Source organism: Paramisgurnus dabryanus, chromosome 8 (genome assembly GCF_030506205.2).
Source record: "Paramisgurnus dabryanus chromosome 8, PD_genome_1.1, whole genome shotgun sequence".
Classification (NCBI taxonomy): domain Eukaryota; kingdom Metazoa; phylum Chordata; class Actinopteri; order Cypriniformes; family Cobitidae; genus Paramisgurnus; species Paramisgurnus dabryanus.
The window spans coordinates 31,184,296-31,199,494 of record NC_133344.1 but is presented as its reverse complement, the minus strand read 5'-3'; the positions used below and the strand labels follow the sequence as shown (position 1 = coordinate 31,199,494).

The 15,199-nt window shown below is 36.8% G+C and overlaps 1 protein-coding gene across 1 annotated transcript; it reads left to right on the top strand.

Moving 5' to 3' along the window:
• Positions 1–1,342: 1,342 nt before the first annotated feature.
• Positions 1,343–14,158, top strand: LOC135771340 (calcium-activated chloride channel regulator 4A-like). Its single transcript, XM_065281539.1, has 14 exons — positions 1,343–1,545; positions 1,728–1,865; positions 1,950–2,100; positions 2,527–2,629; positions 2,735–2,900; positions 3,575–3,805; positions 5,342–5,566; positions 5,667–5,847; positions 9,974–10,080; positions 10,170–10,385; positions 10,610–10,874; positions 12,567–12,731; positions 13,051–13,269; positions 13,364–14,158. The coding sequence occupies exons 1-14, from the start codon at positions 1,402–1,404 to the stop codon at positions 13,753–13,755; spliced, it is 2,703 nt and encodes a 900-aa protein (XP_065137611.1). The 5' UTR covers positions 1,343–1,401; the 3' UTR covers positions 13,756–14,158.
• The last annotated feature ends 1,041 nt before the right edge of the window (positions 14,159–15,199 follow it).

The window sequence follows — 15,199 nt, the reverse complement described above, 5'->3', positions numbered from 1 at the left end:
TAATATCTGCAGAAACCCTTTTTGTAAGCTATCGGTAAGCTAATATTTCATAATAAATGTCCACAGACTTATACTGGAAAAAACATTTATGTTGTCAGATCCCTGTATCTACTTGTGTTGGATTTTGACATTGGACCAACGATGGATTTTGACATTGGACCAACGTTGGATTTTGACATCCGACCAACGTTGAATTTTGACGTCCGATCAAGTTGGATCCTGACGTCCGATCAACGTTGGATTTTGGAAAATAATCCTACATGCTGTCAGGAATGTGGTAGGACAGAACCCAATTGCAGACACAGGTGGACACAAAAACAGGTTTATTTAACAAACAAAACAAAACCCACGAGGGGGGTAAACAAGGCAAAAGACAGACTAATGGGTAACTCAAAACTAGACAACAACCGACTTGAATACACTAACTAGACTAGATAAGACTTGATTATACAAAGCCTGACACTTCTTCCTTTCAATGTTCTTGGCACACTTAAAAGAGGACCAGAAAAAGGAAATTTAGTCCTCAGTCTGGTGTGTATTTCGCATGACATTTTATACTAAAGTATTATGAAATGCATTTCTTGGTCTAAATACAACATTATACATGTTTAGTCATGATTTCCTAAATCATGCAAGACAACTCAAGTGTTTACAGTGATCTAGCCACAATTTGTATTGGGTACGCCCTTAAAAAATAAAAACACTGCATTTTTCGATTCTTCAAACTTATTATTATTATTTTTAGTCAAACCTACTTCTTATCATTTGCGCTAAATCAAACATAAGTTTAATGTACTAAAGTAATGTCTTACCAGCATCTGTCATCTACTACAGCTTGTAAAACATATGAAGGCCATCATTTTCTATTGATGAAGTCTTTATAGCCATCAGATGGAGGGAGGATAGGGATGTGGTACTCGTTGATAAGACCCATTACTTGAGGGACAAAATGCACTTTCTCAAATCTCTGTTGGATTTCTGATGCCTCCTCTTCAACTGCATCTGTATCAGATCTCTTATCAGCCCATTCATCATTCCATTTTAGAAGATATACACAAACTTTTTTACTGTGCTCGTAAACACCAAATTGATTTGCTAAAACACGGTATTCCGCATAACTTCCCAGTTTGTATAAAACAACCGCGATACACATAATTAGAGGAATAAAGTATAAAATATAAAGTTTACCAAGTCAAGTCAGGAAACTTATTTATTATCATTTAAGGAAGGAATTACAAGCAACTAGACAAGCTGCTGCCCTATGACTCAAACAAATCTACTCCAAAAAAGGACAGCTTCCTCTTATCTGTGGGTTAATGTCCCTCTTGCCTTAGTTTAAATATTTTCTTCATGTGGTTTAAAACGGGGCTCTGGAGTTGCTGTTCATAACTTTATACAGTAATGGACTCAAAACTCATTGTCTTGTGGATGTTCCTGTCATCCACCTGCATTGGAATTAAACTTGAGGGAAATGGATACACTGATATTGTGGTTGCGATCAGTTCAGCAGTACCAGAGGACAACACACTCATTGATAAAATCGTGGTAAATATATAAGTTTTTGACTCTTTAATGAGCAAGATCTATTGTTTTTAGATGCCAATATGTTTTTGTTTAAATATTTTCTTGCTTATGCATTTTATTTTATTCACAGGGCATTTAAAGCATGATTATTGTATAGGCTGTGCTTACTTAATATAAATGCATATTTGTTTTTATTTGGACAGGAAATGTTCACTGAAGGTTCTTTGTATCTATTTGAAGCAATGGAGAAAAAGGTCTATTTCAGACATGTGACAATATTAGTTCCACCTCACTGGAACAGTAAAGATTATCCCAAAGCCAGAACAGAGTCATATGAAAAGGTACAGAACATTAAAACACTTGTCTTTTAATACAAAAAGCAAATTAATTCACATATGATGTTTTTGACACAACTGCATCTGCAGGCTGGAATAAGAATTGATAAAAAAAATCCAGTACATGGTGATGAACCATACACTAACCAGTATGGAGATTGTGGAAAGGAGAGTCAATACATTCATTTCACCCCAGACTTTATCCTATATGATGGACTCATTCAGACTTATGGCTCAAGAGGTCATTAGTATTTCATTAACAATATCATGAAATTATAAAAAGTAAATATACATTTATGCTGCACTGTCAGAAAAAAAGGTTCAAAACTGTACCTTTTTTTGTCGCTGGGGTGGTACCCTAAGGTACCATTTTGTACCTTTACAGGTATATAAACATAATACAATGTTATTGTCCTTAAGGATCTATTTTGTACCTAAAAAGTTACAGTTAACTGTATTGTATAACTGGTACAAAATTGTTCCTAAAGGTACATAATTGGTCCTTAGGGTATAATATTGTACCCCATAAGGAACAACATTTCAATGTGTGTACAAAAATGTACCTTTTAGGGTACCATCCCAGCGACAGAAAAAGGAACAACTTTGTACCTTTTTTTCTTACAGTGTGTAGTCTTTTGTTTCATCTGCTGGACTGTTTCATTTATAGGAAGGGTCTTGGTGCATGAATGGGCTCATTTGAGATGGGGGGTATATGATGAATATAATAAAGACAAGCCATTCTATTTCTCCAAAGATGTCCAAGCTACAAGGTGAAAAACCATTTACTCATTAACAATAAATGTATTATTATTATTATTATTTTATTATTATTATTTAGGAAGTATAATCAACATGGTCTTCTTATTTATTTATAGATGTAGCAAACACATTACAGGCCAGTATTATGATTTCTCTGCTGGATATCTTCAGTCTTGCCTCATTGATCCACAAACTTCACTACCTAACAAAGACTGTCAGTTTTATCCAAACAAAAATCAAAAAACAAAAAGCTCCATAATGTATTCAACAAGCATGGATTCTGTAAGTATTCATTTTAGTTAACCATTTCCATTTTAGCTAACCATAACCATGATGATCCTAGTCAAGAAGTTAAGTGACATTTATACTGTAGTGCATCAGTGTTAGACCAACATAAAAAATTAACACCCTCAAATGTCAGTCACATTGCTATATGTGACCCTGGACCACAAAACCAGCAATTTTTAAATTGAGATTTATGCATCATTTAAAAGCTAAATTAGTAAGCTTTCAATTGATGTGTTTAGGACAATATTTGGTCGAGATACAACAATTTGAAAATCTGGAATCTGAGGGTGCGAAAAATCTAAATATTGAGAAAATTGCCTTTAAAGTTGTCCAAAAAAGTCCTTAGCAACACATATTATAAATGATAAATACATTTTTGATATATATTTACTCTAGGAAATGTACTGTACAAAATATCTTCATGGAACCTGAACTTTTCTTAATATACCAATGATTTTTACATTTAAAAAAACTATAATTTTGACCCATACAATGTATTGCTGGCTATGCTACAAATATTGCGAACTATGACTGGTTTTGTGGTTAAGGGTCACATATAACATGAAATGAAAAAGCATTAAAAAGCAGAAACATATTTAAAAAATGCAAAATTAAAGTTTTGAATCTTATATCTGCAATTTAGCCATAAATATAAACATATTTTTCAGATAGTTGAATTTTGCAGAGAAGGCGAACACAATGCCGCAGCCCCAAATATGCAAAATGAGAAATGCGCTAACAGAGCTACATGGACAGTGATATTTGAGGATTCTGTGGACAGTGCTGCGCTTCATTCTTTGCAACCACTGCAATCTCCTCCACCAGCACCATCTTTCACTGTTGTACAGAGAAAACAGCGTGTCGTTTGTCTCATCCTTGATGTCTCAGGAAGCATGCAAGTATGTACTAATGGACTCAAAATAAACACACATTAAAGTTGTTTAATTTTTGCTCCATCAAACCAAACCAAACAGAACTGTAAAATAGTGATTATTAAAAATAATGATAATTTAGAAATGTTATTATTAAAGATAAAAACTTATTGTAATTTTCAGATTCTCTATTAAAGAACCTTCAAAGTGATGTATAAAAATCGAGTAAAATCACTGCAACCATACTTTCCAACCACTGGTAATACCAATATTCATAGTAAAAATATAAATTAAACCTTTTTTATTATTGTTTCATTTTTGTTTTTTTTTGTTTCATTGGCTATTTTTAAAACTGAAATCCTGTGTATCGCGTGCATGGTTATTTGTACAGAACCAGTGCTGGGTGCTGATGTTTAACATACCAGTAGATGCGGCTATTACGTTACTAGCCTAACATGATAATTCACACATGTATCACAGTAACACTGCAAAATTAAAGACAGACAAACAATAAAGAAAGCTTCAATACTTAAGGTTGTTGCAGTAGCAGACCAGCTCACGCTGCGCACGCACCCTGTAATGTTTGTAAACAGGAAACCTGTGTATATGAGCAGCCTGATCTAACTGGTAATACATAGTATTAATATGTAACTTTCAAAAACACTAAACAGGTATTTTTTGTAAGTTTAAATAGATGCTGATGCGTACAATGTACACATACTTGCACCATTTAATCATAGCATTATTAAGTTTTTACAGCTATATAATGTAAAACATTTACAAATCTTTCATAAAGATTGCTGTATAATTTCCTTTTAACCATTTTATCAATAATGTTACCACTCTAACCCTGCCCTACCCCAAACCTAACCCAAATTCTTTTTTATACCAAAATATATATAACAGAAGTTTGTTACAATATTTATAGATGTCTGGCTGTGGAAACAATTGAGTAGTAAACCCATTGAAATTACATGTAAATGCTATTTTGATTGGATCAGATGTCAGATTTTATGAAAAAAATATTTAGTGTATTTTATGTAAAAAAATAACATTAAAATTCAAATGTTATATCTACATTGATATTTCATGGAATTGCTATGCTAATTCCGTCAGATGTCACAAAACACAATGTCATTTGTTTTAAAGGGTTTTACTGTGTTTTAATCAGTGGAAAGAAATGTAATAAAAATCATGTTTTCTAAGAAGCTTTTAGGTGGAAAAAGCTTATTTTACATTCAAATAACTGCAATAATTGAGGTAATTTAGGTAAAAAAATAACAATAAATCACCAAATAAATACATAACTTAAAAGTTTTTACATTTGTTTAAAATAAAATAGGATAGTTTTATGACATATCTGTAAAATATAAAGGGAATCACAAAGTGTCCAGATTTGTTTACTAACAGCAGATTAGTGCAGATTATAATAACAGCACTTGAGGGTTACATTTTTAATTTCTATTTGGAGCATTGTGATCGCTAGACAAGGCCGGGTCACATATTGAATATCAGTGCTTCAGAATAATTTTGATACTCATTTGTTTTCAATTAATTTTCAAGGGCGCTAGGATTCTGAGGCAGCAGCAAGCCGCCACACATTTCCTGCAGTACATCATCGAAGATCAAGCTTTTGTTGGAATCGTAACCTTTAGCAGTGACGCTTACATTCTTAAAAAATTGACGCTTATTGACAATGAGACCACAAGAAAGGAGCTGATCAAATCATTGCCAGCCACAGCAGATGGAGGGACATACATCTGTAAAGGCCTCTTTAAAGGCTTAGAGGTGCCATGTTAGTTGTATTCATATACATTTTGTGTTGGTGGTGATGTGTAAAGTATAAATGTTTAATATCAGTGATCTGTATCTCTTTTAAAACCATCAGGTACTTAAAGCGGACAATTTGGATGCATTAGGAGATGAAATAATTTTTCTCACTGATGGTGAGGCATCGGATGACCTCAAAACTTGTGTTCCCGGTGCAATACAAAGTGGTGCCATTATACACACGATAGCTTTGGGTGACAAGGCTGATCCAGCTCTGACACAGATGGCAGAGAGCACTGGTATGTGACACTTGTACAATTTAAAGAAATCAACTGTTGGACATTTTTGGATATTTAAGTCTTACAGTTTTTCTCAATTGCATTGGCTCATTTCTTGAAACAGAAATGACATTTTCAAAACTCTAAGATCATTTGGCAAAACAGTCTTACAGTTCAGCACAACACTATAGCTCACTTGCAAAAGCTCATACCTCTCCCAAAACAGTTCACTCATTTGTCAAAACTAAATTTCTTTCTCATTTAAACAGTCAGTGCCCCCAAAATGCTTTGTCCCTGTGGCATTGTGTAAGCACTGCAAGTCAAAATATTTAATAGTTTTGTCACTATGGCAGAGGACCATTGAAATATCCCTCATGTCCACCTTTCAGTCTTAGCCCAGTCCTTCATTGACAATGGTTACTGTACTGTTTTCTGTCTAGCTAACAAAACACAATTGTGTATAAAACTGAAAAAAAAAGAAATAGGATTTTAGGGTAAGAGTAGCCTTTGACATCACACATTGCACTCATACTGCCAAGGAAATTGTAACCATTATCATTCACACACATAAAGTAACTTCCATACATCAGAGTAAAAAAGACAATGTATACATCATAATATACTGTAATATAAACACACAAACAAAAAAACAATGAAACTTATATGCAGCCTACAATGCTGTAAATAAAGCTGGAGTTTCACAACTAACAGTTCTTCACTGGGCGCTGTCCTCACCCTCATGGCCATACAAACGCTGCTGTCTGTCTGGCCATAGATTCTCGTCCACATCACAGCGTTTATTCTCCCTTGCGATGCAACGAGGGAAGAAACAGCGTGCATGTCGCAACCATCCCCTACACTCCTGTAATATCCTCACACACAGCGCCCATTGCATGGAGAAGGGACCTCTGATCTTGAGCTTGATGCTCATAAACTTTCCACCTCCAAGTGGAGAAAAACTCCTCAATAGGAATGAGTAAAGAAGAGTCAGGTGGTAGGAACACCATGACCATCCTTGGATGAGTTGTGAACCAGACCCTGATGAGCGCGCCACAGTGGAAATTCACATTGTTCCATACAATGACATATTGTGATAGGTGGGACCCTACGAGACCTCTCTCATTTTTAGGGATCAAATCAAAATGAAGGCGGTCCAAGAAGATGAGGAGCTTCTGTGTATAGTATGGGCCAAGACTTGGGATGTGAGTGGCCATGTATGGCAGCACACATAGTTATATTGCCCCCTCACTGGCCTGGGACATCCACATTGGCCCGGTGGCCAATAATATGTTTTCTGCCCTTGGCCAAGTTGAACCCTGCTTCATCCACAAAGATGAGGATGTGAGGGGTCTCGTTTCCTTCCAATGCCATTATTCTCTACAAAAGCTTAAACTTCTTCATTAGTCGAGTTCTAATTTCACCTGACTGTCCATTGCTGTAATAAATGTATCAAATGTTCAAAGGATTCATATATGGTATTCATGGTATTATGTTCTTGACAAATTTTGACAATTGAACAGACTATTGTGCATGTGATGCCTTATACAATGAAATGACACTGACACGTTTTGGAGCGAACAACCATTAGACTGAGAATCAACCAAACAAGGAAGGCTACCTGTACTTAATCATTTGCAAAGATGTACTGACATATTGAGAAAACACGTTGTTGATATTCATACATTCAGACAAGATGGCACCGCTGTTGGCATGCCGTCTGATGCTCCTGTGTTTGGTTTGGTTTGTTTGCTTGGTATACTCCTGTTTTCGCCCTGTCTTGCGTTACTTCCCTGCGCCAATCATTGTTGGACTTTCGTACTACGCTTTCTGATGCCTACAATGCTGAGCCTGCTAATTTTACTTTCGAGTCGTGTGGGTCATTGCCTCCAGAGATACGGAACTGTACCTGTTGCTGGCACTTGGATCCCAATCGAAGGAAACGGAAAAGACGAGGGGGCAAACGCGCAGGACTTTCAATCAGATGGAAACTTTACGTTAGGGCCAGTTGCGCTTCTGGTGCGCTCTCCTCTGTCTGGACGCCGGCCCATCGGACTAACTACGCGGGGTCCTCGCTGGTTTCGTGTCCCCGCTGGCTCCTTCCCATCCTCCCCGACCATCTACGAGATCTACGTCCCGTGCCGTCTTCGATCGGCATTGGCAGACGACAAACTGGGGTTAACTGCGGCAATCTCCGCTCTGTACGCCGGGTTCCGGCGACACTCGGTAATATGATCCCTCCCCTGATGATGGCTGTGATAAACGCCCATTCTGTGACAAATAAGACCTTTCTGCTGAACGACTTTTTCCTCACTCACAAACTGGATTTTCTATTTATTACCGAATCGTGGACTCAGGTAGGAGATCTTACTCCTTTCTCAGAACTGGTGCCTAGTGATTGCTCGTTTTTTATTCCCCCGAGTACATGGAAGAGGGGGCGGCTTAGTGACTATTTTACAAAAATCATTTCTCTCTCGCTGCCATAAAATTGCTATAAGAGAGTTTCATAGCTTCGAAGCTCAGTTATTTTGCCTCGAGTGGAATGGCCCTATTATGTTAGCAGTGATCTACCGCCCTCCTCATATGTATCAAAATTTTATTCTAGAACAAACAGAGCTATTAGGGTACCTCTCAACAAACTGTGACCGTTTTATTCTATTAGGCGATTTCAACGTCCACGTTTGTTACCCCCAAGACCCCCTTTCCAAGGAGTTTTTAACATTGATTGACTCTTTCAACCTCCAACAATGGGTTAACGAGCCCACCCACCTTCAGGGGCACACACTGGACCTTGTGCTCACCAATGGGCTAGCGGTCTCTGAGCTTTCTGTTGTGGACATCTTGATCTCCGATCATAAGCCAATAACTTTCTCTCCCTCCTTACAAAATTTTACTCTGCCACTCGAAGGCGTCAAACTTTCATGTGTGTACTCCTCTCGCTTCCATCTGGCTTTTAATGCTCTCTTTAATGAACTGTCATCTCACTGGCGTCTGGATAAGTTTGACTCTGACCTAAATGCAGACCAAAAATATGAACTGTTAACCAACTTCTGGGTTACTATTTTAAATAAAATGCACCTTTAAAAGTTTTTAAACCTAAACAAACTTCAGTGAAGTGGATAACATATGAAATCGGTGCGCTTAGGCAAGCATGCAGAAAACAGGAAAGAAAATGGAAGTCTAAATTTGAGTTGTATAAATCTGCTCTGCTGGCATACCAGTCTGCATCAAAATCTGCTAAAGTGGCGTACTTCTCAAATCTAATCCTGTGCAATAACAATAAGCCCAAAACCCTTTTTTCTATGATAAACACTATTTTAAACCCACCTGTCAACTGCATTCCAAACCCTTCTGATGAACTTTGTGAACACTTTCTGAGATTCTTTTCTGATAAAATCTTAAAACTTAAACGCCCCTAAAAGCCCAGTGTACTCACCTGTACACCCAGAGCTAAAGCCCAGTGTATCCACATGTATGCCCAAAGCTAAAGGCCCCATGTACTCACCTGTACGCCCAGAGTTAAAGGCCCTGTGCACCTACCTGTCTGCCTAAAGTTAAAGGTACTCACCTGTACGCCTGAAGCTAAAAGCCCCATGTACCTATCTGAATGCCCCCCGTGTGAGTCAGAGAGACGAAGGCCCGTGCGAGGCGAGGAGATGCCGCCAGAAAACTCTTATATATATATATATATATATATATATATATATATATATATATATATATATATATATATATATATAAATCTCCCTTTTCCTTGTTTTTAATATTTAATAAAACTGTAAAATTTTATACTTCTCGTCTGTCTGGTCATTGGGGTGTTTTGGGACCTCCTCGGGGTGGAAACAGAGGGAGGAGCGTGACTCACGATAGGGGTGGTCCACTCCGAACTGTGATACATGCAATTCTGTTTTGAACAATTGCCAAGTGGTTTTTAGGTTTGTCCATGTTGTTTTGAAAATGTAATTTCTGTTTCAAGAAATGAGCCAAAGCAATTAAGAAAAACTGTAAATTCAGCTTTTCTCCCACCCAAAATTTGAAGTCAATTCCTCTGTATTTTGTTAATCTCTTTGAGTAAATCATATTACCGCAATTTAAGTGTGAGTTTATTATCTAATGCTAATTTCTTCTATATGTTTCATGTTGAAAATAGGAGGGAAATTTATCATTGCCACTGATGATTTAACCTCCAATCTGTTAATGGATGCATTTGCTTCACTAACATTATCAGATGGAGACTACACAAAAGATCCAATTCAGGTTTGGCAAATGATTGTACATTACTCATTTTATTATTAACTGTCTGTAATATTTTGTGTTTAATGTTCCCATTTTCTGTATGGTTACAGCTCGAGAGTGTTGGAATAAAAACAGCTGGCTGGTTTAATGGAACTGTATCAGTGGATCGGACTGTTGGTAACAAAACCAGCTTTTTAATCATATATGAAACCAGTTTACCCACTGCTAACATACAGTCACCAAGTGGGTTAATCTACAGTCAGACAGATATGACTTCAGATACAACAGCAAAGACAATCACGCTAAAAATTCCAGGAACTGCAGAGGTATGACAACTTTTACAATATATGAGTCAGTAATGAGTTTATAGTTCAAACCATCAGCTTGTAAACTTGTGCTATTATAATGCGATAAAAAAGCATTTAGGCCAAAATGTCTTCATAATTAGTCACTAAAATGTTGAAATCTTTCCCACACACTAAGCAAAAACACATTTATCATTAGAGTATGGTTTTGTCAAAGTCCTAAAGATTTATTTTATTCTGTATAGGCTGGTGACTGGAAGTACAGTATTCTGAGTGGAAGATCTCAGTCGTTGACTATAACTGTAACCAGTCAAGCAGCAGACGCTGACGTTCCTCCTATCATTGTCAAAGCTCATGTTAACCAGCAGATCAGTGACGGCAGTAAACCCACGATTGTGTTTGCTGAAGTTAGTCAGAATTACAGACCTGTAGTTAATGCTAAAGTTTGGGCCACACTTGAGTCTGAAACTGGGACCTCAGAAATCATCGAACTTCTGGATAATGGAGCAGGTAAATTACCCATAATCCTTTTCTCAATTTCACCCTTAACAATAAAGAGCTTAGATGCAAAACCCTCAAGTGCATCTGACAACATTTAGTCATTTCATTGGTATTTTACAAATTTAACTGATCTTTAACTACAAACCCCTCTTACAGCAATACCATGTAAGTCTAGCTCGCGGGGTCCCCCTACAGTTGGGAAACAGTATTGTCTTCTACTACTGTCGTAAAATCTGTCATGGTTACACCAGGGGATACACGTGCGAAACCCACAAACTCTGCATATATTTCAGCATATTATATATTAAATTATATGACATCATTATACAATATACAATATATACACACTATATACAATATAATTTCCATGGGTTTTATTTTTTTTCAAACGCCAAAAGATCACGTAGCTCACGTTTACAAGCCAGCGTTATTATAGTAGCCTATTGTCTACTGTTTTACAGAATGGATATCCCAATTCAATTTTTGTGTTGTAAATCAATGTTTGTGTGGTAGGTAATAGCCATATATCGTCAATATTATAATAACAAGCTACCATAGATGAATCTGCAAAGTTGAAAAATCGATTTGCATTATAGTCTGAGGCAAGACACTTTCACCAGAAAAATAAAAAACAACCATGATTATCAGCCGGCAGTCATCAGGCTAGTTAGTCTAAAAGATTAATTTGTCCGTCTAATAAGGTATTTACTTGAGAATGTAGCCCCTACCAAACTTGTACACGCGATTTAGACATAGGCTAATAATAATAATAATAATAATAATTTGCTCCTCTACTAGCATTACTTGATTCATTAAGAGAAATGGAGGACCAGATAGCTTCCGTAACATAGTCAGGCAGACAACAAATTACTTCAATACTTACTAGTCTAACAGCATGACGGCTAAGTCAGCATCGGTCGGGCAGCCCTCCACCTCCTTTAGCTCACGTCAGCGAGCAAACTCTGTACCAATGTTTATCCTCGTATACTCGCCTTTTAATTTTGTCACTCTCTTCCTAGACTCCTCAGACAAAACCTTTGCCTTCTCGGGTTTCGTTGCTGCTTCAGAGGCCATGATAACAACATAAACAAACACTAGTTAGGCTCTCACGTCCGAACTTGACAAAATGGGGGTGGGGGCGGAAGTGAGGTATGCCATAAAGCAGTCAGATTTTGTAGTTATTTTTGTGCTCTGGTTACTACCCGCACCCCGAAGTTCCGTAGTGCCAGTAAAAGTGATACAGACCCCTTCAGGCTATGGCATACGGGTCATTCAACCTATTGTAAGTCAATGTACCATCACAAGGGTCTTGGAAATATATTATGTTGCTTTAAGTACATGCAAGAATCTTCAGTTTTAAAACAAAAATGTTTTCAGACACTCTTCACTGTCCTTTCTGAATAAAGAGCAAAAGATTTGGTCAATATCCTATTAGTGGAACCTCTTTAAAAACTCTTGCACCTTGATGTATGCATGCCGTCATTCATCCAGTTCTGCTGTGCACTAAGAGGACTTTGGTAAACAGATTCTGTTTTTCTGAATGGCTTGAGGCTGGGATTAAACAGATTTGATGAATGCCTAATATGTGCAGAGAGCATTCGGTCAATGTCATCTTATTTTTGACAGAGGTGACGTTTAGCAGCTTTTGCATCTGAGCTCTTCACTTTCAGATTCAATAAATCAACGGTTTATGTTTTACAGGAGCTGATGCTTTCAAAGATGATGGGGTTTATTCCAGATATTTCATAAAGTTAGTGAAGGGTAGAACCAGCTTGAAAGTGCGAGTGAGGAATAAAGTTGGACAATCCAGGTTAACTCTCCACCGGAAGAGTGGTGCACTATATGTACCTGGATATGTGGTGAATGGTAAGCAGTGATGTCAGTATCAGTGTTAATCAGCTTTAAACTGGCAGTAGTTTTGATAATAAGCTAAAACTTGAACTGTTAGTAAAGGTGCGATCTGTAATCGTTGTGTATGTTGTGCTGGCCAATATGGCAAATGTTTGGTGCTTAAACTGACACCTAGTGGCATGGTTGCATTGCATTGTGCAAATGCATTTACAGTCAGACATGATTCATTTTTGATAGTTTAAACAAAAAACTAAGTACTTTTCATTTATATGTTAAACTTTTAAAGAGGAAAAATTAAAAAACAGGTTTCTTGCATGTAAATCAACTTTTTCAGGTAAAGTGGAGCTGAATCCTCCAAAGCCTCCAGTTAATGAACAACCACTGGTGGTAGGAAACTTTACCAGAACAGCCACTGGAGAAAGTTTTCAGGTTTCTATTACAAACCCACCAATTTACCCTCCTAACAAAATCACAGATCTTAAATCTGAAATCAAGGAGGACACTGTACTTCTCATCTGGACGGCTCCTGGTGAGGACTTGGACCAGGGAACAGGTAAAGCAGATTTTGCTCTAAAATTGTTTTATAAAGGTCTTTATATTCTAAAAATAAGAATTTTTCATATAAATTACATTTGTTTTCTTTTCAGCTGAATCCTTCGAGATCAGATGGAGCGATGACCTTGAAGTGCTTCGTCTAAACTTCAGCGATGCTTCTTTAGTCAACACATCTGCAGTCTCACCTCAAGAGTCTGGATCAGTTCAACAGCTTTCATTTAATATGACAATCCAGAATGGTACCACACTCTTCTTTGCTATTCAGACTGAAGACAAAGATGCTGTGAAATCTAAAATATCCAACATTGCTCAAGCATCAAAGATCCTGCCTGCTCCAAAACCCCCAGGAACCTCAAATTCAAGCCTGATTTTGATAGTTATTATCGTTTCCGTTTGTGTGTCAACTTTAGTTTTGTGTTTGATTATTGCTGTTACAGTATGGGCAGTTAAACAAAAGAAACATGTTCAGTCTTTGACAACTTAGACTATCAAGTTCAAACAAATGCCAAAACCAGTGCTTATTCATAATTTGAAAAATATGTTAATCAATTTTATAATGATTTTGAAAATTTTGAGAAATCTTTGCAACAAACCCATATTTTAAAATGGCATGAGGCCAGGATTAAGCAGATTTGAGGTGAAAGTATTTGATAAATGTATAATATGTGCCTGGAGTATTTTGTTTATATCATTATCTCATTTTTGACAGAGGAGGTGTTTAGCAGCTTTTGCATTTCATTGTTTGCTCATGTTTGTTCATTCTACATTTAATATATGTTTACAATAAATGTAAATGCTTTGTAAATTGAGCTATGCTCTACTGTAACCTTATCATCTTAATTCCGTACTGCAAAATTTATTTCAAATAAACTTTCATTAGGAAGTGAGTTAATACTTTCATTGGATAGTTCTGACCTCAGAACAGACTGCACTCCATAGCAAATCACACAAATCTGTTTATAAGAGAGACATACAAAATGAGCTGTGGTACTCCAGGACTGGATCTGAGAACCACTGCCAGCAAAGAACCATCCAGTAAAAGGTTCTTAAAACTTTTTTAAGAACAAAGGTTCTTAAAAAAAGGTTATTCTTTTTTTTACTTTTTATATATAAAAGAACCTATTAAACGATGATTTATGGAACCATACAGCCTGAAATGGTTAATTGGTGACATCATGTACAGTAGCATCTTACTTTTAAACTTTTAAATATACTTTTTAAAGTGTACAAGAACAAATTGACAGTTTAACCTGGTAACATGGAACGGACAATATACAGTAACAAATAATATTTAGTAACAAATAGTAATATGAATTATTAAAAGTAGGTTTTAGACTTCTGGGGGCCCTAAGCAAAACTTTGTGAGGGGGGCCCTGCAGTGGGTTCATAAATACCCATTCACTATATGTAAACAAAATGTTAACAAACAACATACGTTATATTATCTCATGTATGTTTTTGCCATATTACTTTGACACTCATCAGAAGCCCTTAACCTGTTAGAATATGTCCACTGCTAAATATATTCTTAATAGATGTAACATCAAGGAAACACATTGAAAATTATGAAAAAAAACAAAATAGTTGTCAAAGAAACCATAATAACTGAAAAGATTTTCCAAAAGTCGATTTGCTAACAAAACCAAAACATGATCAATATAGTTATGTCACCGGGTGACGATCTGTAAGGGCGGAACCAAAAGTAGGGAAGATGGGTTCCGCCCGCAAGACTAACTCGAAATTTCCGGGGTTTCCCCGAAGGCAAATCAAGCCGTATTACGCACAGGTGTGGGCAATAAGTGAAGCGATCGCTGATAGGTCGTTGAAGGGGAGAAGCAGAGTATAACAAGGCCTTTGAAAACTCAAACGGGGTGCTTTTTGGTGTGTTTGATCGCTGCTGTGCAGATCCGTGTACGTGCTGGAAACCG

What these genes read in the sequence shown, in the direction of transcription:
- LOC135771340 (XM_065281539.1), top strand. Translation starts at nt 1,402, where the DNA reads ATGGACTCAAAACTCATTGTCTTGTGGATGTTCCTGTCATCCACCTGC. An exon ending in GCCTCTTTAAAGGCTTAGAG is followed by an intron (nt 5,567 to 5,666) that starts GTGCCATGTTAG and finishes TAAAACCATCAG; the next exon opens with GTACTTAAAGCGGACAATTT. An exon ending in ACAGATGGCAGAGAGCACTG is followed by an intron (nt 5,848 to 9,973) that starts GTATGTGACACT and finishes TGTTGAAAATAG; the next exon opens with GAGGGAAATTTATCATTGCC.